The sequence below is a fragment of the Schistocerca nitens genome, chromosome 3 (assembly GCF_023898315.1).
Source record: "Schistocerca nitens isolate TAMUIC-IGC-003100 chromosome 3, iqSchNite1.1, whole genome shotgun sequence".
In the NCBI taxonomy this organism is placed as follows: domain Eukaryota; kingdom Metazoa; phylum Arthropoda; class Insecta; order Orthoptera; family Acrididae; genus Schistocerca; species Schistocerca nitens.
Genome location: NC_064616.1, coordinates 160930330 through 160956706, shown reverse-complemented (window position 1 = coordinate 160956706; position 26377 = coordinate 160930330). Strand labels below are relative to the sequence as shown.

The window sequence follows — 26377 nt, the reverse complement described above, 5'->3', positions numbered from 1 at the left end:
ACTCCTCCCATATTAGCGTTTTACCCATATTTGCGTTTTCCCACATTTGCGTTTTCCCATATTTGCGATTTTGCCATATTTGCTTTTTTGTCATATTTGCATTTTCACCATATTTGCGTTTTTGCCATATTTGCGTATTTGCCATATTTGCGTTTTTGCCATATTTGCGTTTTTACCATATAAGCGTTTCTCCCATATTTGCGTTTTTCCCAAATTTGCGTTTTTCCCAAATTTGCGTTTTTCCCATGTTTGCTTTTTTGCCATATTTGCGTTTTTCCCATATTTGCGTTTCTCCCATATTGACGTTTTTGCGATATTTATGTTTTTGCCATATTTGCGTTTTTGCCATATTTGCGTTTTTGCCGTATTTGCGTTTTTGCGATATTTGCATTTCTCCCATATTTGCGTTTCTCCCATATTTGCCTTTCTCCCATATTTGCGTTTCTCTCAATCTCATGTACCCATCCTACCATCCGTTTCCTTCTTCTAGTAAACGTGTGCCACTAAATTCTCTTCTCCCATATTTCATTTTTTCCATTACTCGTGAACCCATGCTACCAACTGATTCATTGTTTTAGTCAAGTTGTGCCACATACTCCTCTGCTCCCATATCTGCATTTTGCCCATATTTGCGTTTTCCCATATTTGCGTTTTCCCATATTTGCATTTCTCCCATATTAGCGTTTTTCCGATATTAACGTTTCACCCATATTAGCGATTCTCCCATATTAGCGTTCCTGCCATATTAGCGATTTTGCCATATTTGCGTTTTTGCCATATTTGCGTTTTAGCCATATATGCTTTTTTGCCATATTTGCGTTTCTCCCAATATTAGCTTTTTTTCCATATTAACATTTCTCCCATATTAGCGTTTCTGCCATATTAGCGTTTTTGCCATATTTGCGTTTTTGCTGTGTTTGTGTTTTTACCATATTTGCGTTTTTGCCATATATGCATTTTTCCCATATTTGCGTTTTTTCCATATTTGCGTTTTTGCCATATTTCCGTTCGCCCATATTTGCGTTTCTCCCATATTTGCGTTTCTCCCATATCTCATGTACCCATCCTACCATCCGTTTCCTTCTTCTAGTAAAGGTGTGCCACTAAATTCTCTTCTCTCATATTTGATTTTTTCCATTACTCGTGGACCCATGCTACCAACCGATTCCTTGTTTTACTCAAGTTGTGCAAAATACTCGTCTTCTCCCATATTTGCGTTTTACCCATATTTGCGTATTTCCCATATTTTCATTTTTCCCATATTTGCGTATTTCCCAAAATTGCGTTTTTCCCAAATTTACGTTTTTCCCTTATTTGCGTTTTTCCCAAATTTGCGTTTCTCCCATATTTGCGTTTTTCCCATTTTTGCGTTTTTGCCGTATTTGCGTTTTTGCCATATTTGCGTTTTTGCCATATTTGCTTTTTTGCCATATTTGCGTTTCTCCCATATTTGCGTTTCTCCCATATCTCATGTACCCATCCTACCATCCGTTTCCTTCTTCTAGTAAAGGTGTGCAACTAAATTCTCTTCTCCCATATTTCCTTTTTTTCCATTACTCGTGAACTCATGCTACCAACCGATTCCTTGTTTTACTCAAGTTGTGCCACATACTCCACTTCTCCCATATTTGCGTTTTTCCCATATTTTCGTTTTTCCCATATTTGCGTTTTCCATTATATTTGCGTTTTTCCCATATTTGCGTTTTTCCCAAATTATCGTTTTTCCCAAATTTGCGTTTATCCCATATTTTCGTTTTTGCCATATTTGGGTTTTTGCCATATTTGCGTTTTTCCCACATTTGCGTTTTTCCCATATTTGCGTTTTTCCCATATATACGTTTTTCCCATATATGCGTTTTTCCCATATATGCGTTTTTCCTATATATGCATTTATCCCATATATGCATTTATCCCATAAATGCGTTTATCCCATATTTGCGTTTATCCCATACATGCGTTTTTCCCATATATGCGTTTATTTCATATATGCATTTATCCCATATTTGCGTTTTTGCCATAATTGCGTTTTTGCCATATTTGCGTTTTTGCCATATTTGCGTTTTTGCCATATTTGCGTTTCTCCCATATTCGCGTTTCTCCCATATCTCATGTACCCATCCTACCATATGTATCCTTCTTCTAGTAAAGGTGTGCCACTAAATTCTCTTCTCCCATAGTTCATTTTTTTCATTACTCGTGAACCCATGCTACCAACCGATTCCTTGTTTTACTCAAGTTGTTCCACATACTCCTCTTCTCCCATATTTTCGTTTTTCCCATATTTGCGTTTTTCACATATTTGCGTTTTTGTCTTATTTACGTTTTTGCCATATTTGCATTTTTGCCATAAAGGCGTTTTTTCCATACTTGCGTTTCTCCCATATTTGCGTTTCTCCCATTTTTGCATTTCTCCCGTATCTCATGTACCCATCCTACCATCCGTTTCCTTCTTCTAGTAAAGGTGTGCTTTTTCCCTTATTTGCGTATTTCCCATATTTGCGTTTGTCCCATTTTTGCGTTTTTGCCGTATTTGCGTTTTTGCCATATTTGCGTTTTTGCCATATTTGCTTCTTTGCCATATTTGCGTTTCTCCCATATTTGCGTTTCTCCCATATCTCATGTACCCATCCTACCATCCGTTTCCTTCTTCTAGTAAAGGTGTGCGACTAAATTCTCTTCTCCCATATTTCATTTTTTTCATTACTCGTGAACCCATGCTACCAACCAATTCCTTGTTTTACTCAAGTTGTGCCACATACTCCTCTTCTCCCATATTTGTGTTTTACCCATATTTTCGTTTTACCCATATTTGCGTTTTTCCATTATATTTGCGTTTTTCCCATATTTGCGTTTTTCCCAAATTATCGTTTTTCCCAAATTTGCATTATCCCATATTTGCGTTTTTGCCATATTTGCGTTTTAGCCATATTTGCGTTTTTCCCACATTTGCGTTTTTCCCATATTTGCGTTTTTCCCATATATACGTTTTTCCCATATATGAGTTTTTCCCATATATGCGTTTTTCCTATATATGCGTTTATCCCATTTTTGCATTTATCCCATAAATGCGTTTATCCCATATTTGCGTTTATCCCATACTTGCGTTTTTCCCATATATGCATTTATTTCATATACGCATTTATCCCATATTTGCGCTTTTGCCAAATTTGCGTTTTTGCCATATTTGCGTTTTTGCCAAATTTGCTTTTTTGCCATATTTGCGTTTTTGCCATATTTGCGTTTCTCCCGTATTTGCGTTTCTCCCATATCTCATGTACCCATCCTACCATCCGTTTCCTTCTTCTAGTAAAGGTGTGCTTTTTCCCATATTTGCGTATAACCCATATTTGCGTTTGTCCTATTTTTGCGTTTTTGCCGTATTTGCGTTTTTGCCATAATTGCGTTTTTGCCATATTTGCTTCTTTGCCATATTTGCGTTTCTCCCATATTTGCGTTTCTCCCATATCTCATGTACCCATCCTACCATCCGTTTCCTTCTTCTAGTGAAGGTGTGCGACTAAATTCTCTTCTCCCGTATTTCATTTTTTTCATTACTCGTGAACCCATGCTACCAACCAATTCCTTGTTTTACTCAAGTTGTGCCACATACTCCTCTTCTCCCATATTTGGCCCGCATCTCGTGGTCCTGCGGTAGCGTTCTCGCTTCCCACGCCCGGGTTCCCGGGTTCGATTCCCGACGGGGTCAGGGATTTTCTCTGCCTCGTGATGGCTGGGTGTTGTGTGCTGTCCTTAGGTTAGTTAGGTTTAAGTAGTTCTAAGTTCTAGGGGACTTATGACCACGGCAGTTGAGTCCCATAGTGCTCAGAGCCATTTGAACCATTTTTTTTCTCCCATATTTGCGTTTTACCCATATTTTCGTTTTTCCCATATTTGCGTTTTTCCATTAAATTTGCGCTTTCCCATATTTGCGTTTTTCCCAAATTATCGTTTTTCCCAAATTTGCATTATCCCATATTTGCGGTTTTGCCATTTTTTCGTTTTTGCCATATTTGCGTTTTTCCCATATTTGCGTTTTTCTCATATATACGTTTTTCCCATATATGAGTTTATCCCATATATGCGTTTTTCCTATACATGCGTTTATCCCATTTTTGCATTTATCCCATAAATGCGTTTATCCCATATTTGCGTTTATCCCATACTTGCGTTTTTCCCATATATGCATTTATTTCATATACGCGTTTATCCCATATTTGCGTTTTTGCCAAATTTGCGTTTTTGCCATATTTGCGTTTTTGCCAAATTTGCGTTTTTGCCATATTTGCGTTTTTGCGATATTTGCGTTTCTCCCGTATTTGCGTTTCTCCCATATCTCATGTACCCATCCTACCATCTGTATCCTTCTTCTAGTAAAGGTGTGCCACTAAATTCTCTTCTCCCATATTTCATTTTTTCCATTACTCGTGAACCCATGCTACCAACCGATTCCTGGTTTTACTCAAGTTGTGCCACATACTCCTCTTCTCCGATATTTGTGTTTTATCCATATTTGCGTATATCCCATATATGCGTTTTTCCCATATTTTTGTATTTCCCAAATTTGCGTTTTTCCCATATTTGCGTTTTTCACATATTTGCGTTTTTGCCTTATTTACGTTTTTGCCATATTTGCATTTTTGCCATAAATGCGTTTTTGCCATACTTGCGTTTCTCCCATAGTTGCGTTTCTCCCATATTTGCGTTTCTCCCATATCTCATGTACCCATCCTACCATCCGTTTCCTTCTTCTAGTAAAGGTGTGCTTTTTCCCATATTTGCGTTTTTCCCATTATGCTTTTTCTCATATTTGCTTATTTCCCATATTTGCTTTTTTGCCATTTTTGCGTTTTTGCCATATTTCCGCTTTTGCCATGTTTGCGTTTTTGCCATATTTGCGTTTTTCCCATAGATGCGTCTTTCCCATATATGCGTCTTTCCCATATCTGCGTCTTTTCCATATTTGCGGCTTTCCCATATTTGTGTCTTTCCCATATTAGTGTCTTTCCCATATTAGCGTCTTTCCCGTATTAGCATCTTTCCCATATTTGCGTCTTTCCCAAATTTGCGTCTTTCCCATATTTGCGTTTTTCCCATATTTGCATCTTTTCCATATTTGTGTCTTTCCCATATTTGCGTCTTTCCCATATTTGCGTTTATCCCATATATGCGTTTTTCCCATATATGCGTTTATCCCATATATGTGGTTTTCCCATATTTGCGTTGTCCATATTTGGGTTTTTGCCATATTTGCGTTTTGCCATATTTGCGTTTATGCCATATTTGCAATTTTGCCATATTTGCGTTTTTGCCATATTTGCATTTTTCCCATATTTGCATTTCTCCCACATTTGCGTTTCTCCCATATTTGCGTTTCTCCCATATCTCTTGTACATATCCTACCATCCGTTTCCGTCTTCTAGTAAAGGTGTGCCACTAAATTCTTTTCTCCCATATTTCATTTTTTCCATTACTCGTGAACCCATACTACCAACCGATTCCTTGTTTTACTCAAGTTGTGCCACATACTGCTCTTCTCCCTTTATTTGCGTTATACCCATATTTGCATATTTCCCATATTGGCGTTTTTCCTATATTTGCGTTTTTCCCAAATTTGCGTTTTTCCCAAATTTGCGTTTTTCCCATATTTGCGTTTCTCCCATATTTGCGTTTTTCACATATTTGCGTTTTTGCCGTATTTATGTATTTGATGTATTTGCGTTTTTGCCATATTTGCGTTTTTGCCATATTTGCGTTTTTCCTAAATTTTCGTTTTTCCCATATTTGCGTTTTTCCCATATTTGTACCTTTCCCATATTTGCATCTTTCCCATATTTGCGTTTTCCCATATTAGCGTCTTTCCAATATTAGCGTATTTCCCATATTTGCATCTTTCCCATATTTGCATCTTTCCCATATTTCCGTCTTTCCCATATTAGCGTTTTTCCCATATTTGCGTTTTTCCCATATTTGCGTTGTTCCCATATATCATGAACCCATCCTACCAACCATTTCCTTCTTCTAGTCAAGGTGTGCCAATAAATTCTCTTCTCCCATATTTAAGTTTTTCCATTACTCATGAAACCATGCTTCAACAAATTGCGTCATTAGTCAAGTTGTGCCACACACATCTCTTCTCCCATATATGCGTTTTCCCATACATGCGTTTTTCACATATTTGGTTTTTTCCGACATTTGCGTTCTTCTTACATTTGCGTTTTCCCCACATTTCCGTTTTTCCCACATTTGCGTTTTTCCCACATTTGCTTTTTTACCATATTTGCGTTTTTCCCATATTTGCGTTTTTGCCATATTTGCGTTTTTCCCATATATACGTTTTTTCCATATATACTTTTTTCCCATATATGCGTTCTTCCCATATATGCGTTTTTCCTATATATGCGTTTATCCCATATATGCATTTATCCCATAAATGTGTTTATCCCATATTTGCGTTTATCCCATACTTGCGTTTCTCCCATATTAGCGTCTCTCCCATATTAATGTTTCTCCCATATTAGCGATTCTGCCATATTAACGTTTCTCCCATATTAGCGTTTCTCCCATATTGGCGTTTCTCCCATATTACCGTTTCTCTCATATTAGCGTTTCTGCCATATTAGCGTTTCTGCCATATTTGCGCTATTGAAATATTAGCGTTTTTGCCATATTTGCGTTTTCCCGATATATGCGTTTTTCCCATATATGCGGTTATCCCATATATGCGTTTTTCCCATATTAGCGTTTCTCCCATATTGGCGTTTCTCCCATATTAGCGTTTCTCCCATATTAGCGTATCTGCCATATTAGCGTTTTTGCCATATTTGCGTTTTTGCCATATTTGCGTTTTTGCCATATTTGCGTTTTTGCCATATTTGCGTTTTTGCCGTAATTGCGTTTTTCCCATAACTGCGTTTTTGCCATATTTGAGTTTTTCCCATATTTGCGGTTTTCCCATATTAGCGTTTTTCCCATATTTGCGTTTTTCGCAAATTTGCATTTTTCCCAAATTTGCGTTTTTCCCATATTTGCGTTTTTCCCAAATTTGTGTTTTTGCCATATTTGCGTTTTTCCCATATTTGCGTTTCTCCCATATTTGCGTTTTTGCCATATTTGCGTTTTTGCCATATTAGCGTTTTTGCCGTATTTGCGTTTTTGCGATATTTGCCTTTCTCCCATATTTGCGTTTCTCCCATATTTGCGTTTCTCTCATATTTGCGTTTCTCCCATATCTCATGTACCAATCCTACCATCCGTTTCCTTCTTCTAGTAAAGGTGTGCCACTAAATTCTCTTCTCCCATATTTCATTTTTTCCATTACTCGTGAACCCATGCTACCAACCGATTCATTGGTTTAGTCAAGTTGTGCCACATACTCCTCTTCTCCCATATTTGCGTTTTACCCTTATTTGCGTTTTCCCATATTTGCGTTTTCCCATATTTGCGTTTATCCCATTTTTGCGTTTTTGCCATATTTGCGTTTTTGACATATTTGCGTTTCTCCCATATTTGCATTTCTCCTATATTTGCATTTCTCCCATATTTGCGTTTCTCCCATATTTGCGTTTCTCCCATGTTAGCGTTTCTCGCATATTAGCGTTTCTCCCATATTAGCGTTTCTCCCATATTAAGGGGCTCCGGAACGCCCTATACTTGCAATGTTAAAATAACGCTTATAAATTACATCCTTCCTCACAAAGTATTTGAGGTAGGAAGTTGAACTTTTTACAGATTATTTATTGGAATATTGGCTACAACTAAACACTGGGATTTTACAAAATTTTGGTTCAGTTATTAAAGATGATTTTTTTCCTTTGTAATGAATATTCACAACATTTTTTGTATTTTTTTATATATATTCAAAAATATACAGTTTTTTGGAAAAAGGCTGTGTTAAATTATGCAGAAGGTACTGTGTAACATTTACTGAAAGTTTGAAACAAATATGTTTGGAAGATCCTTAGAAAACATGTAATTAGTATGAGAAAATAATAGTTTTGGGAATCGAGCGATAAAGATTGGATTAACATTTTAGTGCATTCCAGGGCCATAGGATGGATTATCTTCATCCTCTGCAAACTCCTCCTCCAGCTTCCTCTTGTTCCTCCTCCTGATTACTCTTGCTTGTATTTGTAGACTCTTTACAGCCCTGTCTGCAGCCCGAAGGCATTCCTTGTCTAAAGCAAGCATCGCTTGTACCATGTTAGAACCTATCGTCATTCCCATATTTCTAAATACCTTTGGCTTTCCAACATTTCTCCTTTTCTTAAAAGACTTCTGAGGATTTCTAATATCTTTACTTTTACTCATTATTATACTTCAACAAAACAGAGACTCAAGAAACAGAATTAATTACGAATATTTTCGAGATAACGACAGAGTAAATAAAATGAAACAATCGACAATCACACCAGCGATATATATTGAACCATCACAGGTTAGCCACAACACATACTTTATCTCACATCACTAAAATGTACCTGATGAACACAGACGTTAATAATAACAACATTTGACAGCAGTTTAACAGCGCCACAGTGGGTTACGCCCATGTAGAACACACTTCAAAAACAATTTAAAAATAGTTGTAGTCTTCAGAATTGAATAAATTATATATCTATTAAAAGGTAATAGTCTGCAGATTAAGAAAACGCAAAAAAGTAAAAATTGAACTTTTCATGATTTTGAGCTTCTCCGGAGCCCCTTAACGTTTCTCCCATATTAGCGTTTCTCCCATATTTGCGTTTCTCCCATATTAGCCTTTCTCCCATATTAGCGTTTCTGCCATATTAGCGTTTTTGCCATATTAGCGTTTTTGCCATATTTGCGTTTTTGCCATATTTGCGTTTTTCCCATATTTGCGTTTTTCCCATATATGCGTTTTTCCCATATATGCGTTTTTCCCAAATTTTTGGGTTTTGCCCATATTTCCGTTTTTCCCATATATGTGATTTTCCCATACATGCGTTTTTCCCATATATGCGTTTTTCCCATGTGTGCATTTATCCCATATATGCGTTTACCCCATATATGCGTTTATCTCATATATGCGTTTATCCCATATTTGTGTTTATCCCATATTTGCGTTTATCCCATATATGCATTTTCCCCATATATGCGTTTATCAAATATATGCGGTTTTCCCAATTTTGCATTGTCCATATTTGCGTTTTTGCCGTATTTGCGTTTTTGCCATATTTGCGTTTATCCCATATTTGCATTTTTGCCATATTTGCGTTTTTGCCATATTTGCATTTTTCCCATATTTGCGTTTCTCCCATATTTGCGTTTCTCCCATTTCTCATGTACCTGTCCTACCATCTGTTTCCTTCTTCTAGTGAAGGTGTGCCACTAAATTCTCTTCTCCCATATTTCATTTTTTCCATTACTCGTGAACCCATGCTACCAACCGATTCCTTGTTTTACACAAGTTGTGCCACATACTCCCCTTCTCCCATATTTACATTTTTCCCATATTTGCATTTATACCATATAAGGGTTTTTCCCATATTTGCGTTTTCCCCAAATTTGCGTTTTTCCCAAATTTGCGTTTTTCCCATATTTGCTTTTTTCCCATATTTGCGTTTTACCCATATTTGCGTTTTCCCACATTTGCGTTTTCCCATATTTGCGTTTTTGCCATATTTGCGTTTTTGCCATATTTGCTTTTTCCATATTTGCGTTTTTGCGATATTTGCGTTTTTGCCATATTTGCGTTTTTCCATATTTGCGTTTTTCCCATATAAGCGTTTTTCCCATATTTGCGTTTTTCTCAAATTTGCATTTTCCCCAAATTTGCGTTTTTCCCATATTTGCTTTTTTCCCATATTTGCGTTTTTCCCATATTTGCGTTTTTGACATATTTGCGTTTTTGCCATATTTGCGTTTTTCTCAAATTTGCATTTTCCCCAAATTTGCGTTTTTGCCATATTTGCGTTTCTCCCATATTTGCGTTTTACCCATATTTGCATTTTCCCATATTTGCGTTTTCACATTTTTGCGTATTTGCCATATTTGCATTTTTGCCATATTTGCGTTTTTGCCATATTTGCGTATTTGCCATATTTGCTTATTTGCCATATTTGCGTTTTTGTCATATTTGCTTTTTTGCCATATTTGCGTGTTTGCCATATTTGCGTTTTTGCCATATTTGCGTATTTGCCATATTTGCGTTTTTGCCATTTTTGCATTGTTCCCATATTTGCCTTTCTCCCATATTTGCGTTTCTCCCATATTTGCGTTTTTCCCATATTTGCGTTTCTCCCATATCTCATGTACCCATCCTACCATCCGTTTCCTTTTTCTTGTAAAGGTGTGCCACTAAATTCTCTTCTCCCATATTTCATTTTTTCCATTACTCGTGAACCCATGCTACCAACCGATTCCTTGTTTTACACAAGTTGTGCCACATACTCCCCTTCTCCCATATTTACATTTTTCCCATATTTGCGTTTATACCATATAAGCGTTTTTCCCATATTTGCGTTTTCCCCAAATTTGCGTTTTTCCCAAATTTGCGTTTTTCCCATATTTGCTTTTTTCCCATATTTGCGTTTTACCCATATTTGCGTTTTCCCACATTTGCGTTTTCCCATATTTGCGTTTTTGCCATATTTGCGTTTTTGCCATATTTGCTTTTTCCATATTTGCGTTTTTGCGATATTTGCGTTTTTGCCATATTTGCGTTTTTGCCATATTTGCGTTTTTCCCATATAAGCGTTTTTCCCATATTTGCGTTTTTCTCAAATTTGCATTTTCCCCAAATTTGCGTTTTTCCCATATTTGCTTTTTTCCCATATTTGCGTTTTTCCCATATTTGCGTTTTTGACATATTTGCGTTTTTGCCATATTTGCGTTTTTGCAATATTTGCGTTTTTGCCATATTTGCGTTTTTGCCATATTTGCGTTTCTCCCATATTTGCGTTTTACCCATATTTGCATTTTCCCATATTTGCGTTTTCACATTTTTGCGTATTTGCCATATTTGCATTTTTGCCATATTTGCGTTTTTGCCATATTTGCGTATTTGCCATATTTGCTTATTTGCCATATTTGCGTTTTTGTCATATTTGCTTTTTTGCCATATTTGCGTGTTTGCCATATTTGCGTTTTTGCCATATTTGCGTATTTGCCATATTTGCTTTTTTGCCATTTTTGCATTGTTCCCATATTTGCCTTTCTCCTATATTTGCGTTTCTCCCATATTTGCGTTTTTCCCATATTTGCGTTTCTCCCATATCTCATGTACCCATCCTACCATCCGTTTCCTTTTTCTTGTAAAGGTGTGCCACTAAATTCTCTTCTCCCATATTTCATTTTTTCCATTACTCGTGAACCCATGCTACCAACCGATTACTTGTTATAGTCAAGTTGTGCCACATACTCCTCTTCTCCCATATTTGCGTTTTACCCATATTTGCTTTTTTCCCATAATTCCGTTTTTCGCATATTTGCGTTTTTCCCATATTTGCGTTTTTCCCAAATTTGCGTTTTTCCCATATTTACGTTATTCCCAAATTTGCGTTTTTCCCATGTTTGCGTTTTTCACAAATTTGCGTTTTTTCCATATTTGCGTCTTTCCCATATTTGCGTCTTTCCCATATTTGCATCTTTCCCATATTTGCGTCTTACCCATATTTGCGTTTTCCCATATTTGTGTCTTTCCCATATTAGCGTCTTTCCCATATTTGCCTCTTTCCCATATTTGCATCTTTCCCATATTTCCGTCTTTCACATATTAGCGTTTTTCCCATATTTGCAACTTTCCCATATTTGCGTCTTTCCCATATTTGCGTTTTCCCATATTAGCGTCTTTCTAATATTAGCGTCTTTCCCATATTTGCGTCTTTCCCATATTTGCATCTTTCCCATATTTCCGTCTTTCCCATATTAGCGTTTCTCCCATATTTGCACCTTTCCCATATTTGCGTCTTTCCCGTATTTGCGTCTTTCCCATATTTGCGTTTATCCCATATTTGCGTTTTTGCCATATTTGCGTTTTTGCCATATTTGTGTTTTTGCCATATTTGCGTTTTTGCCTTATTTGCGTTTTTGCCTTATTTGCTTTTTTGCCATATTTGCGTTTTGTCCATATAATAGCGTTTTTGCCATATTTGCGTTTTTGCCATATTTGCGATTTTGCCATATTTGCGTTTTTGCCATATTTGCGTTTATGCCATATTTGCGTTTATGCCACATTTGCGTTTATGCCATATTTGCGTTTACGCCACATATGCGTTTTTGCCATATTTGCGTCTTTGCCATATTAACGTTTTTGCCATATTTGCGTTTCTGCCATAATTGCATTCTTCCCATATCTCATGTAGCCATCCTACCATCCGTTTCCTTCTTCTAGTAAAGGTGCGCCGCTAATTTCTCTTCTCCCATATTTAATTTTTTCCATTACTCGTGAACCCATGCTTGCAACCGATTCCTTCTTTTAGTCAAGTTGTGCCCCATACTTCTCTTCTCCCATATTTGCGTTTATCTCATATTTGCGTTTTTACATTATTTGCGTTTTTGCCATATTTGCGTTGTTTTTCCCATATATGCGTTTTTCCCATATTTGCGTTTTTCCCAAATTTGCGTTTTTCCCATATATGCGTCTATCCCATATGTGCGTCTATCCCATATATGCGTCTATCCCATATTTGCGTTCATCCCATATTTCCATGCGTCTATCCCATATATATGTCCATCCCTTATTTTCGTTTATCCCATATTTGCGTTTATGCCGTATTTGCGTTTATGCCGTATTTGCGTTTATGCCGTATTTGCGTTTATGCTGTAATATCGCTTATGCCGTATTTGCGTTTATGCCGCATTTGCATTTATGCCGTATTTGCGTTTTTGTTGTATTTGCGTTTTTGCCGTATTTGCGTTTTTGCCATATTTGCATTTATGCCATATTTTCGTTTTTACTGTATTTGCGTTTTTGACATATTTGCGTTTTTGCCATATTTGCGTTACTCCCATATTTGAGTTACTCCCATATTTGCGTTACTCCCATATTTGCGTTACTCCCATATTTGCGTTACTCCCATATTCACGTTACCCCCATATTTGCATTACTCTCATATTTGCATTACTCCCATATTTGCGTTACTCCCATATTTGAGGTACTCCCATATTTGCGTTACTCCCATATTTGCGTTACTCTCATATTGGCGTTATTCCCATATTTGTGTTTCTCCCATATTTGCATTTCTCCCATATTTGCGTTTCTCCCATAATTGCGTTTCTAACATATTTGCATTTCTCCCCAATTTGCGTTTCTCCCATATTAGCGTTTCTCCCATATTAGCGTTTTTCCGATATTAACGTTTCTCCCATATTAGCGTTTCTGCCATACTAGCGTTCCTGCCATATTAGCGTTTTTTCCATATTTGCGTGTTTGCCATATTTGCGTTTTAGCCATATATGCGTTTTTGACACATTTGCGTTTCTCCCATATAAGCGTTTTTCCCATATTAACATTTCTCACAAATTAGCGTTTCTCCCATATTAGCGTTTCTGCAATATTAGCGTTTTTGCCATATTTGCGTTTTTGCCATATTTGCGTTTTTTCCATAATTGCGTTTTTGCCATATTAGCTTTTTTCCCATATTTGCGTTTTTCCCATATTTGCGTTTTTCCCATATATCCGTTTATCCCATATATGCGTTTTTCCCATATATGCGTTTTTCCTATATATGCGTTTTTCCCATATATGCGTTTACCCCATAAATGCGTTTATCCTGTATTTGCGTTTATCCCATACTTGCGTTTTTCCAATATATGCGTTTATTTCGTATATGCGTTTATCCCAGTTATGCGTTTTCCCCATATTTGCGTTTTTGCCATATTTGTGTTTTTGCCATATTTGCGTTTTTTCCATATTTGCGTATTTGCCATATTTGCGTTTTTGCCATATTAGCGTTTTTCCCATATAAGCGTTTTTCCCATATTTGCGTTTTTCAAATTTGCGTTTTCCCCAAATTTGCGTTTTTCCCATATTTGCTTTTTTCCCATATTTGCGTTTTTCCCATATTTACGTTTTTGCCATATTTGCGTTTTTGCCATATTTGCGTTTTTGCAATATTTGCGTTTTTGCCATATTTGCGTTTTTGCCATATTTGCGTTTCTCCCATATTTGCGTTTCTCCCATATTTGCGGTTCTCCCATATTTGCGTTTCTCCCATATCTCATGTACATATCCTACCATCCGTTTCATTCTTCTAGTAAAGGTGTGCCACTAAATTCTCTTCTCCCATATTTCATTTTTTCCATTACTCGTGAACCCATGCTACCAACCGATTACTTGTTTTAGTCAAGTTGTGCCACATACTCCTCTTCTCCCATATTTGCGTTTTACCCATATTTGCTTTTTCCCATATTTGCGTTTTCACATTTTTGCGTTTTTGCCATATTTGCATTTTTGCCATTTTGCGTTTTTGCCATATTTGCGTATTTGCCATATTTGCTTATTTCCCATATTTGCGTTTTTGTCATATTTGCTTATTTGCCATATTTGCGTGTTTTCCATATTTGCGTTTTTGCCATATTTGCGTTTTTGCCATATTTGCGTTTTTGCCATATTCGCGTTTTTCCCATATTTGCCTTTCTCCCATATTTGCGTTTCTCCCATATTTGCGTTTTTCCTATATTTGCGTTTCTCCCATTTCTCATGTACCCATCCTACCATTCGTTTCCTTCTTCTTGTAAAGGTGTACCACTAAATTCTCCTCTCCCATATTTCATTTTTTCCTTTACTCGTGAACCCATGCTACCAACCGATTACTTGTTTTAGTCAAGTTGTGCCACATACTCCTCTTCTCCCATATTTGCGTTTTACCCATATTTGCTTTTTTCCCATATTTCCGTTTTTGGCATATTTGCGTTTTTCCCATATTTGCGTTTTTCCCAAATTTCCGTTTTTCCCATATTTGCGTTATTCCGAAATTTGCGTTTTTCCCATATTTGCGTCTTTCCCATATTTGCGTCTTTCTTATATTTGCATCTTTCCCATATTTGCGTCTTACCCATATTTGCGTTTTCCCATATTAGCGTCTTTCCCATATTAGCGTCTTTCCCATATTTGCGTCTTTCCCATATTTGCATCTTTCCCATATTTCCGTCTTTCACATATTAGCGTTTTTCCCATATTTGCAACTTTCCCATATTTGCGTCTTTCCCATATTTGCGTTTTCCCATATTAGCGTCTTTCCCATATTAGCGTCTTTCATATATTTGCGTCCTTCCCATACTTGCATCTTTCCCATATTTCCGTCTTTCCCATATTAGCGTTTCTCTCATATTTGCACCTTTCCCGTATTTGCGTCTTTCCCGTATTTGCGTCTTTCCCATATTTGCGTTTATCCCATATTTGCGTTTTTGCCATATTTGCGTTTTTGCCATATTTGCGATTTTGCCATATTTGCGTTTTTGCCTTATTTGCGTTTTTCCCATATTTGCGTTTTTGCCATATTTGCGTTTTTGCCATATTTGCGTTTCTCCCATATTTGCGTTTCTCCCATATTTGCGTTTCTCCCATATTTGCGTTTCTCCCATATCTCATGTACATATCCTACCATCCGTTTCCTTCTTCTAGTAAAGGTGTGCCACTAAATTCTCTTCTCCCATATTTCATTTTTTCCATTACTCGTGAACCCATGCTACCAACCGATTCCTTCTTTTAGTCAAGTTGTGCCCCATACTTCTCTTCTCCCATATTTGCGTTTTTCTCATATTTGCGTTTTTACATTATTTGCGTTTTTCCACTATTTGCGTTGTTTTTCCCTTATATGCGTTTTTCCCATATTTGCTTTTTTCCCATATTTGCGTTTTTCCCTTATATGCGTCTATCCCATATGTGCGTCTATCCCCTACATGCATCTATCCCATATTTGCGTTTATCCCATATTTTCATGCGTCTATCCCATATATATGTCTATCCCTTATTTGCGTTTATCCCATATTTGCGTTTATGCCGTATTTGCGTTTATGCCGTATTTGCGTTTATGCCGTATTTGCGTTTATGCCGTAATATCACTTATGCCGTATTTGCGTTTATGCCGCATTTGCATTTATGCCGTATTTGCGTTTTTGCCGTATTTGCGTTTTTGTTGTATTTGCGTTTTTGCCGTATTTGCGTTTTTGCCATATTTGCGTTTTTGCCATATTTTCGTTTTTACGATATTTGCGTTTTTGCCATATTTGCGTTTTTCCCATATTTGCGTTACTCCCATATTTGAGTTACTCCCATATTTGCGTTACTCCCATATTTGCGTTACTCCCATATTTGGGTTACTACCATATTCATGTTACCCCCATATTTCCATTACTCTCATATTTGCGTTACTCCCATATTTGCGTTTCTCCCATATTTGCGTTTCTCCCATATTTTCGTGTCGCCCATATTTGCGTGTCTCCCATATTTGCGTTTCTCCCATAATTGCGTTTCTAACATATTTGCATTTCTCACAAATTTGCGTTTCTCCCATATTAGCGTTTCTCCCATATTAGCGTTTTTCCGATATTAACGTTTCTCTCATATTAGCGTTTCTCCCATATTAGCGTTCCTGCCATATTAGCGATTTTGCCATATTTGCGTTTTTGCCATATCTGCGTTTTTTCCATATTTGCGTCTTTGCCATATTTGCGTTTTTACCATATTTGGGTTTTTCCCATATTTGCGTTTTTCCCATATATCCGTTTATCCCATATATGCGTTTTTCCCATATATGCGTTTTTCCTATATATGCGTTTTTCCCATATATGCGTTTATCCCATAAATGCGTTTATCCCGAATTTACGTTTATCCCATACTTGCGTATTTCCAATATATGCGTTTATTTCATACATGCGTTTATCCCATATTTGCGTTTTTGCCATATTTGCGTTTTTGCCATATTTGCGTTTTTGCCATATTTGCGTTTTTGCCGTATTTGCGTTTCTCCCATATTTGCGTTTCTCCCAATTTGCGTTTCTCCCATATCTCATGTACCCATCCTACCATCTGTAACCTTCTTCTAGTAAAGGTGTGCCACTAAATTCTTTTCTCCCATATTTCATTTTTTCCATTACTCGTGAACCCATGCTACTAACCGATTCCTTGTTTTACTCAAGTTGTGCCATATACTCCTCTTCTCCCATATTTGCGTTTTACCCGTATTTGCATATTTCCCATATATGCGGTTTTCCCATATTTGCGTATTTACCAAATTTGCGTTTTTCCAAATATGCGTTTTTCCCATATTTGCGTTATTCCCAAATTTGCGTTTCTCCCATATCTCATGTACCCATCCTACTATCCGTTTCCTTCTTCTAGTAAAGGTGTGCTTTTTCCCATTTTTGCGTTTTTCCCATATTTGCGTTTTTCCCATTATGCTTTTTCTCATATTTGCTTTTCTCCCATATTTGCTATTTTGCCATTTTTGCGTTTTTGCCATATTTGCGTTTTTGCCATGTTTGCGTTTTTGCCATATTTGCGTTTTTCCCATATATGCGTCTTTCCCATATATGCGTCTTTCCCATATCTGCGTCTTTTCCATATTTGCGGCTTTCCCATATATGTGTCTTTCCCATATTAGTGTCTTTCCCATATTAGCGTCTTTCCCATATTAGCATCTTTCCCATATTTGCATCTTTCCCAAATTTGCATCTTTCCCATATTTGTGTTTTTCCCATATTTGCATCTTTCCCATATTTGCGTCTTTCACATATTTGCGTCTTTCCCATATTTGCGTTTTTCCCATATATGCGTTTTTTCCATATTTGCGTTTTTCCCATTTTTGCGTTTATCCCATATATGCGTTTTTCCCATATATGCGTTTATCCCATAAATGTGTTTATCCCGTATTTGCGTTTATCCCATACTTGCGTTTTTCCAATATACGCGTTTATTTCATATATGTGTTTATCCCATATTTGCGTATTTCCCATATTTGCGTTTTTCCCATTTTTTCGTTTTTCCCAAATTTGCGTTTTTCCCAAATTTGCGTTTTTCCCATATTTGCGTTTTTCCCAAAATTGCGTTTTCCCATATTTGAGTTTTTCCCATATTTGCGTTTTTCACATATTTGCGTTTTTGTTGTATTTACGTTTTTGCCATATTTGCGTTTTTGCCATATTTGCGTTTTTGCCATATTTGCGTCTTTGCATATTTGCATTTTTGCCATTTTTGCGTTTCAGCCGTATTTGCATTCTTCCCATATCTCATGTAACCATCCTACCATCCGTTTCGTTCTTCTAGTAAAGGTGCACCACTAATTTCTTTTCTCCCATATTTAATATTTTCCATTACTCGTAAACCCATGCTCATAACCGATCCCTTCTTTAAGTCAAGTTGTGCCCCATACTTCTCTTCTCCCATATTTGCATTTCTCCCATATTTGCGTTTTTACAATATTTGCGTTTTTCCCATATTTGCGTTGTTTATCCCATATATGCGTTTTTCCCATATTTGCGTTTTTCCCATATTTGCGTTTTTCACATATATGCGTCTATCCCATATGTGCGTCTATCCCATATATGCGTCTATCCCATATTTGCGTTTATCCCATATTTGCATGCGTCTATCATATATATGTGTCCATCCCATATTTGCGTTTGCCCCATATTTGCGTTTTTGCTGTATTTGCGTTTTCGCCGTATTTGCGTTTATGCCATATTTGCGTTTAAGCCGTGTTTGCGTTTATGCCTTATTTACGTTTATGCCATATTTGCGTTTATGCCGTATTTGCGTTTATGCCGTATTTGCGTTTATGCCGTATTTGCGTTTATGCCATAATATCGTTTATGCCGTATTTGCGTTTATGCCGCATTTGCATTTATGCCGTATTTGCGTTTTTGCCGTAATTTGCGTTTTTGCCGTATTTGCGTTTTTGCCATATCTTAGTTTTGCCATATTTGCGTTTTTGCCATATTTGCGTTTTTGCCATATTTGCGTTACTCCCATATTTGCGTTACTCCCATATTTGCGTTACTCCCATATTTCCGTTACTCCCATATTTGCGTTACTCCCATATTTGCGTTTCTCCCATATTTGTGTTTCTCCCAAATTTGCGTTTCTCCCATATTTGCGTGTCGCCCATATTTGCGTATCTCCCATATTTGCGTTTCTCCCATAATTGCGTTTCTCCCATATTTGGATTTCTCCCAAATTTACGTTTCTCCCATATTAGCGTTTTTCCCATATTAGCGTTTTTCCCATATTAACGTTTCTCCCATATTAGCGTTTCTCCCATATTAGCGTCTTTGCCATATTTGCGTTTTTGCCATACTTGGGTTTTTGTCATATTTGCGTTTTTGCCATATTTGCGTTCTTGCCATATTTTCGTTTCTCCCATAATAGCGTTTTTCCCATATTAACATTTCTCTCATATTAGCGTTTCTCCCATATTAGCGTTTCTGCCATATTAGCGTTTTTTTCCTTATTTGCGGTTTTGCCATATTTGCGCTTTTCCCATATATACGTTTTTCCCATATATTTGTTTTTCCCATATATGCGTTCTTCCCATATATGCGTTTTTCCTACATATGCGTTTATCCCATATATGCATTTATCCCATAAATGTGTTTAACCATATTTGCGTTTATCCCATACTTGCATTTTTCCAATATATGCGTTTATTTCATATATGCGTTTATCCCATTTATGCGTTTTTCCCATATTTGCGTTTTTCCCATATTTGCGTTTTTCCCAAATTTGTGTTTTTCCCATATTTGCGTTATTCCCAAATTTGCGTTTTTCCCAGATTTGCGTTTTTCACAAATTTGCGTTTTTTCCATATTTGCGTCTCTCCCATATTTGCGTCTTTCCCATATTTGCATCTTTCCCATATTTGCGTCTTACCCATATTTGCGTTTTCCCATATTTGTGTCTTTCCCATATTAGCGTCTTTCCCATATTTGCCTCTTTCCCATATTTGCATCTTTCCCATATTTCCGTCTTTCACATATTAGCGTTTTTCCCATATTTGCAACTTTCCCATATTTGCGTCTTTCCCATATTTGCGTTTTCCCATATTAGCGTCTTTCTAATATTAGCGTCTTTCCCATATTTGCGTCTTTCCCATATTTGCATCTTTCCCATATTTCCGTCTTTCCCATATTAGCGTTTCTCCCATATTTGCACCTTTCCCATATTTGCGCCTTTCCCGTATTTGCGTCTTTCCCATATTTGCGTTTATCCCATATTTGCGTTTTTGCCATATTTGCGTTTTTGCCATATTTGCGTTTTTGCCTTATTTGCGTTTTTGCCTTATTTGCTTTTTTGCCATATTTGCGTTTTGTCCATATTTGCGTTTTTGCCATATTTGCGTTTTTGCCATATTTGCGATTTTGCCATATTTGCGTTTTCGCCATATTTGCGTTTATGCCATATTTGCGTTTATGCCACATTTGCGTTTATGCCATATTTGCGTTTACGCCACATATGCGTTTTTGCCATATTTGCGTCTTTGCCATATTAACGTTTTTGCCATATTTGCGTTTCTGCCATAATTGCATTCTTCCCATATCTCATGTAGCCATCCTACCATCCGTTTCCTTCTTCTAGTAAAGGTGCGCCGCTAATTTCTCTTCTCCCATATTTAATTTTTTCCATTACTCGTGAACCCATGCTTGCAACCGATTCCTTCTTTTAGTCAAGTTGTGCCCCATACTTCTCTTCTCCCATATTTGCGTTTATCTCATATTTGCGTTTTTACATTATTTGCGTTTTTCCCATATTTGCGTTGTTTTTCCCATATATGCGTTTTTCCCATATTTGCGTTTTTCCCAAATTTGCGTTTTTCCCATATATGCGTCTATCCCATATGTGCGTCTATCCCATATATGCGTCTATCCCATATTTGCGTTCATCCCATATTTCCATGTGTCTATCCCATATATATGTCCATCCCTTATTTGCGTTTATCCCATATTTGCGTTTATGCCGTATTTGCGTTTATGCCGTATTTGCGTTTATGCCGTATTTGCGTTTATGCTGTAATATCGCTTATGCCGTATTTGCGTTTATGCCGCATTTGCATTTATGCCGTATTTGCGTTTTTGTTGTATTTGCGTTTTTGCCGTATTTGCGTTTTTGCCATATTTGCGTTTTTGCCGTATTTTCGTTTTTACTGTATTTGCGTTTTTGACATATTTGCGTTTTTGCCATATTTGCGTTACTCCCATATTTGAGTTACTCCCATATTTGCGTTACTCCCATATTTGCGTTACTCCCATATTTGCGTTACTCCCATATTCACGTTACAACCCATATTTGCATTACTCTCATATTTGCGTTACTCCCATATTTGCGTTACTCCCATATTTGAGGTACTCCCATATTTGCGTTACTCCCATATTTGCGTTACTCTCATATTTGCGTTACTCCCATATTTGTGTTTCTCCCATATTTGCATTTCTCCCATATTTGCGTTTCTCCCATAATTGCGTTTCTAACATATTTGCATTTCTCCCAAATTTGCGTTTCTCCCATATTAGCGTTTCTCCCATATTAGCGTTTTTCCGATATTAACGTTTCTCCCATATTAGCGTTTCTGCCATACTAGCGTTCCTGCCATATTAGCGTTTTTTCCATATTTGCGTGTTTGCCATATTTGCGTTTTAGCCATATATGCGTTTTTGACATATTTGCGTTTCTCCCATATAAGCGTTTTTCCCATATTAACATTTCTCACAAATTAGCGTTTCTCCCATATTAGCGTTTCTGCAATATTAGCGTTTTTGCCATATTTGCGTTTTTGCCATATTTGCGTTTTTTCCATAATTGCGTTTTTGCCAAATTAGCGTTTTTCCCATATTTGCGTTTTTCCCATATTTGCGTTTTTCCCATATATCCGTTTATCCCATATATGCGTTTTTCCCATATATGCGTTTTTCCTATATATGCGTTTTTCCCATATATGCGTTTACCCCATAAATACGTTTATCCTGTATTTGCGTTTATCCCATACTTGCGTTTTTCCAATATATGCGTTTATTTCGTATATGCGTTTATCCCAGTTATGCGTTTTCCCCATATTTGCGTTTTTGCCATATTTGTGTTTTTGCCATATTTGCGTTTTTTCCATATTTGCGTATTTGCCATATTTGCGTTTTTGCCATATTAGCGTTTTTCCCATATAAGCGTTTTTCCCATATTTGCGTTTTTCAAATTTGCGTTTTCCCCAAATTTGCGTTTTTCCCATATTTGCTTTTTTCCCATATTTGCGTTTTTCCCATATTTGCGTTTTTGCCATATTTGCGTTTTTGCCATATTTGCGTTTTTGCAATATTTGCGTTTTTGCCATATTTGCGTTTTTGCCATATTTGCGTTTCTCCCATATTTGCGTTTCTCCCATATTTGCGGTTCTCCCATATTTGCGTTTCTCCCATATCTCATGTACATATCCTACCATCCGTTTCATTCTTCTAGTAAAGGTGTGCCACTAAATTCTCTTCTCCCATATTTCATTTTTTCCATTACTCGTGAACCCATGCTACCAACCGATTACTTGTTTTAGTCAAGTTGTGCCACATACTCCTCTTCTCCCATATTTGCGTTTTACCCATATTTGCTTTTTCCCATATTTGCGTTTTAACATTTTTGCGTTTTTGCCATATTTGCATTTTTGCCATTTTGCGTTTTTGCCATATTTGCGTATTTGCCATATTTGCTTATTTCCCATATTTGCGTTTTTGTCATGTTTGCTTATTTGCCATATTTGCGTGTTTTCCATATTTGCGTTTTTGCCATATTTGCGTTTTTGCCATATTTGCGTTTTTGCCATATTCGCGTTTTTCCCATATTTGCCTTTCTCCCATATTTGCGTTTCTCCCATATTTGCGTTTTTCCTATATTTGCGTTTCTCCCATTTCTCATGTACCCATCGTACCATCCGTTTCCTTCTGCTTGTAAAGGTGCACCACTAAATTCTCCTCTCCCATATTTCATTTTTTCCTTTACTCGTGAACCCATGCTACCAACCGATTTCTTGTTTTAGTCAAGTTGTGCCACATACTCCTCTTCTCCCATATTTGCGTTTTACCCATATTTGCTTTTTTCCCATATTTCCGTTTTTGGCATATTTGCGTTTTTCCCATATTTGCGTTTTTCCCAAATTTTCGTTTTTCCCATATTTGCGTTATTCCGAAATTTGCGTTTTTCCCATATTTGCGTTTTTCCCAAATTTGCGTTTTTCCCATATTTGCGTCTTTCCCATATTTGCGTCTTTCTTATATTTGCATCTTTCCCATATTTGCGTCTTACCCATATTTGCGTTTTCCCATATTAGCGTCTTTCCCATATTAGCGTCTTTCCCATATTTGCGTCTTTCCCATATTTGCATCTTTCCCATATTTCCGTCTTTCACATATTAGCGTTTTTCCCATATTTGCAACTTTCCCATATTTGCGTCTTTCCCATATTTGCGTTTTCCCATATTAGCGTCTTTCCCATATTAGCGTCTTTCATATATTTGCGTCCTTCCCATACTTGCATCTTTCCCATATTTCCGTCTTTCCCATATTAGCGTTTCTCTCATATTTGCACCTTTCCCGTATTTGCGTCTTTCCCGTATTTGCGTCTTTCCCATATTTGCGTTTATCCCATATTTGCGTTTTTGCCATATTTGCGTTTTTGCCATATTTGCGATTTTGCCATATTTGCGTTTTTGCCTTATTTGCGTTTTTCCCATATTTGCGTTTTTGCCATATTTGCGTTTTTGCCATATTTGCGCTTTTGCCATATTTGCGTTTTTGCCATATTTGCGTTTCTCCCATTTTGCGTTTCTCCCATATTTGCGTTTCTCCCATATTTGCGTTTCTCCCATATCTCATGTACATATCCTACCATCCGTTTCCTTCTTCTAGTAAAGGTGTGCCACTAAATTCTCTTCTCCCATATTTCATTTTTTCCATTACTCGTGAACCCATGCTGCCAACCGATTCCTTCTTTTAGTCAAGTTGTGCCCCATACTTCTCTTCTCCCATATTTGCGTTTTTCTCATATTTGCGTTTTTACATTATTTGCGTTTTTCCACTATTTGCGTTGTTTTTCCCTTATATGCGTTTTTCCCATATTTGCTTTTTTCCCATATTTGCGTTTTTCCCTTATATGCATCTATCCCATATGTGCGTCTATCCCCTACATGCATCTATCCCATATTTGCGTTTATCCCATATTTTCATGCGTCTATCCCATATATATGTCTATCCCTTATTTGCGTTTATCCCATATTTGCGTTTATGCCGTATTTGCGTTTATGCCGTGTTTGCGTTTATGCCGTATTTGCGTTTATGCCGTAATATCACTTATGCCGTATTTGCGTTTATGCCGCATTTGCATTTATGCCGTATTTGCGTTTTTGCCGTATTTGCGTTTTTGTTGTATTTGCGTTTTTGCCGTATTTGCGTTTTTGCCATATTTGCGTTTTTGCCATATTTTTGTTTTTACGATATTTGCGTTTTTGCCATATTTGCGTTTTTCCCATATTTGCGTTACTCCCATATTTGAGTTACTCCCATATTTGCGTTACTCCCATATTTGCGTTACTCCCATATTTGGGTTACTACCATATTCATGTTACCCCCATATTTCCATTACTCTCATATTTGCGTTACTCCCATATGTGCGTTTCTCCCATATTTGCGTTTCTCCCATATTTTCGTGTCGCCCATATTTGCGTGTCTCCCATATTTGCGTTTCTCCCATAATTGCGTTTCTAACATATTTGCATTTCTCACAAATTTGCGTTTCTCCCATATTAGCGTTTCTCCCATATTAGCGATTTTCCGATATTAACGTTTCTCTCATATTAGCGTTTCTCCCATATTAGCGTTCCTGCCATATTAGCGATTTTGCCATATTTGCGTTTTTGCCATATCTGCGTTTTTTCCATATTTGCGTCTTTGCCATATTTGCGTTTTTACCATATTTGGGTTTTTCCCATATTTGCGTTTTTCCCATATATCCGTTTATCCCATATATGCGTTTTTCCCATATATGCGTTTTTCCTATATATGCGTTTTTCCCATATATGCGTTTATCCCATAAATGCGTTTATCCCGAATTTACGTTTATCCCATACTTGCGTATTTCCAATATATGCGTTTATTTCATACATGCGTTTATCCCATATTTGCGTTTTTGCCATATTTGCGTTTTTGCCATATTTGCGTTTTTGCCATATTTGCGTTTTTGCCGTATTTGCGTTTCTCCCATATTTGCGTTTCTCCCAATTTGCGTTTCTCCCATATCTCATGTACCCATCCTACCATCTGTAACCTTCTTCTAGTAAAGGTGTGCCACTAAATTCTTTTCTCCCATATTTCATTTTTTCCATTACTCGTGAACCCATGCTACTAACCGATTCCTTGTTTTACTCAAGTTGTGCCATATACTCCTCTTCTCCCATATTTGCGTTTTACCCGTATTTGCATATTTCCCATATATGCGGTTTTCCCATATTTGCGTATTTACCAAATTTGCGTTTTTCCGATATTAACGTTTCTCTCATATTAGCGTTTCTCCCATATTAGCGTTCCTGCCATATTAGCGATTTTGCCATATTTGCGTTTTTGCCATATCTGCGTTTTTTCCATATTTGCGTCTTTGCCATATTTGCGTTTTTACCATATTTGGGTTTTTCCCATATTTGCGTTTTTCCCATATATCCGTTTATCCCATATATGCGTTTTTCCCATATATGCGTTTTTCCTATATATGCGTTTTTCCCATATATGCGTTTCTCCCATATTTGCGTTTCTCCCAAATCTCATGTACCCATCCTACCATCCGTTTCCTTCTTCTAGTAAAGGTGTGCTTTTTCCCATTTTTGCGTTTTTCCCATATTTGCGTTTTTCCCATTATGCTTTTTCTCATATTTGCTTTTCTCCCATATTTGCTATTTTGCCATTTTTGCGTTTTTGCCATATTTGCGTTTTTGCCATGTTTGCGTTTTTGCCATATTTGCGTTTTTCCCATATATGCGTCTTTCCCATATATGCGTCTTTCCCATATCTGCGTCTTTTCCATATTTGCGGCTTTCCCATGTATGTGTCTTTCCCATATTAGTGTCTTTCCCATATTAGCGTCTTTCCCATATTAGCATCTTTCCCATATTTGCATCTTTCCCAAATTTGCATCTTTCCCATATTTGCGTCTTTCACATATTTGCGTCTTTCCCATATTTGCGTTTATCCCATATATGCGTTTTTTCCATATTTGCGTTTTTCCCATATTTGCGTTTATCCCATATATGCGTTTTTCCCATATATGCGTTTATCCCATAAATGTGTTTATCCCGTATTTGCGTTTATCCCATACTTGCGTTTTTCCAATATACGCGTTTATTTCATATATGTGTTTATCCCATATTTGCGTATTTCCCATATTTGCGTTTTTCCCATT

The 26377-nt window shown here is 36.9% G+C and overlaps 1 protein-coding gene across 1 annotated transcript; it reads right to left on the bottom strand.

The window, feature by feature from the left end:
- Positions 1-23111: 23111 nt before the first annotated feature.
- Positions 23112-23798, bottom strand: LOC126249130 (uncharacterized). The gene is made up of 2 exons (XM_049950782.1): positions 23462-23798; positions 23112-23332 (listed from the first exon to the last, which is right to left on the bottom strand). Exons 1-2 carry the CDS (start codon positions 23796-23798, stop codon positions 23112-23114), a joined length of 558 nt encoding a protein of 185 aa, XP_049806739.1.
- Between the last annotated feature and the right edge of the window lie 2579 nt (positions 23799-26377).

Bases quoted from the DNA above. Each gene is read 5' to 3' on its own strand.
- LOC126249130 (XM_049950782.1), bottom strand. From the start codon at position 23,798: ATGGGAGAAACGCAAATATGGGAGAAACGCAAATATGGGAGAAACGCA. The intron at 23,333-23,461 runs GTATGGGAAGGA...AATATGTGAAAG, and splicing joins GAAATATGGGAAAGATGCAA to ACGGAAATATGGGAAAGATG.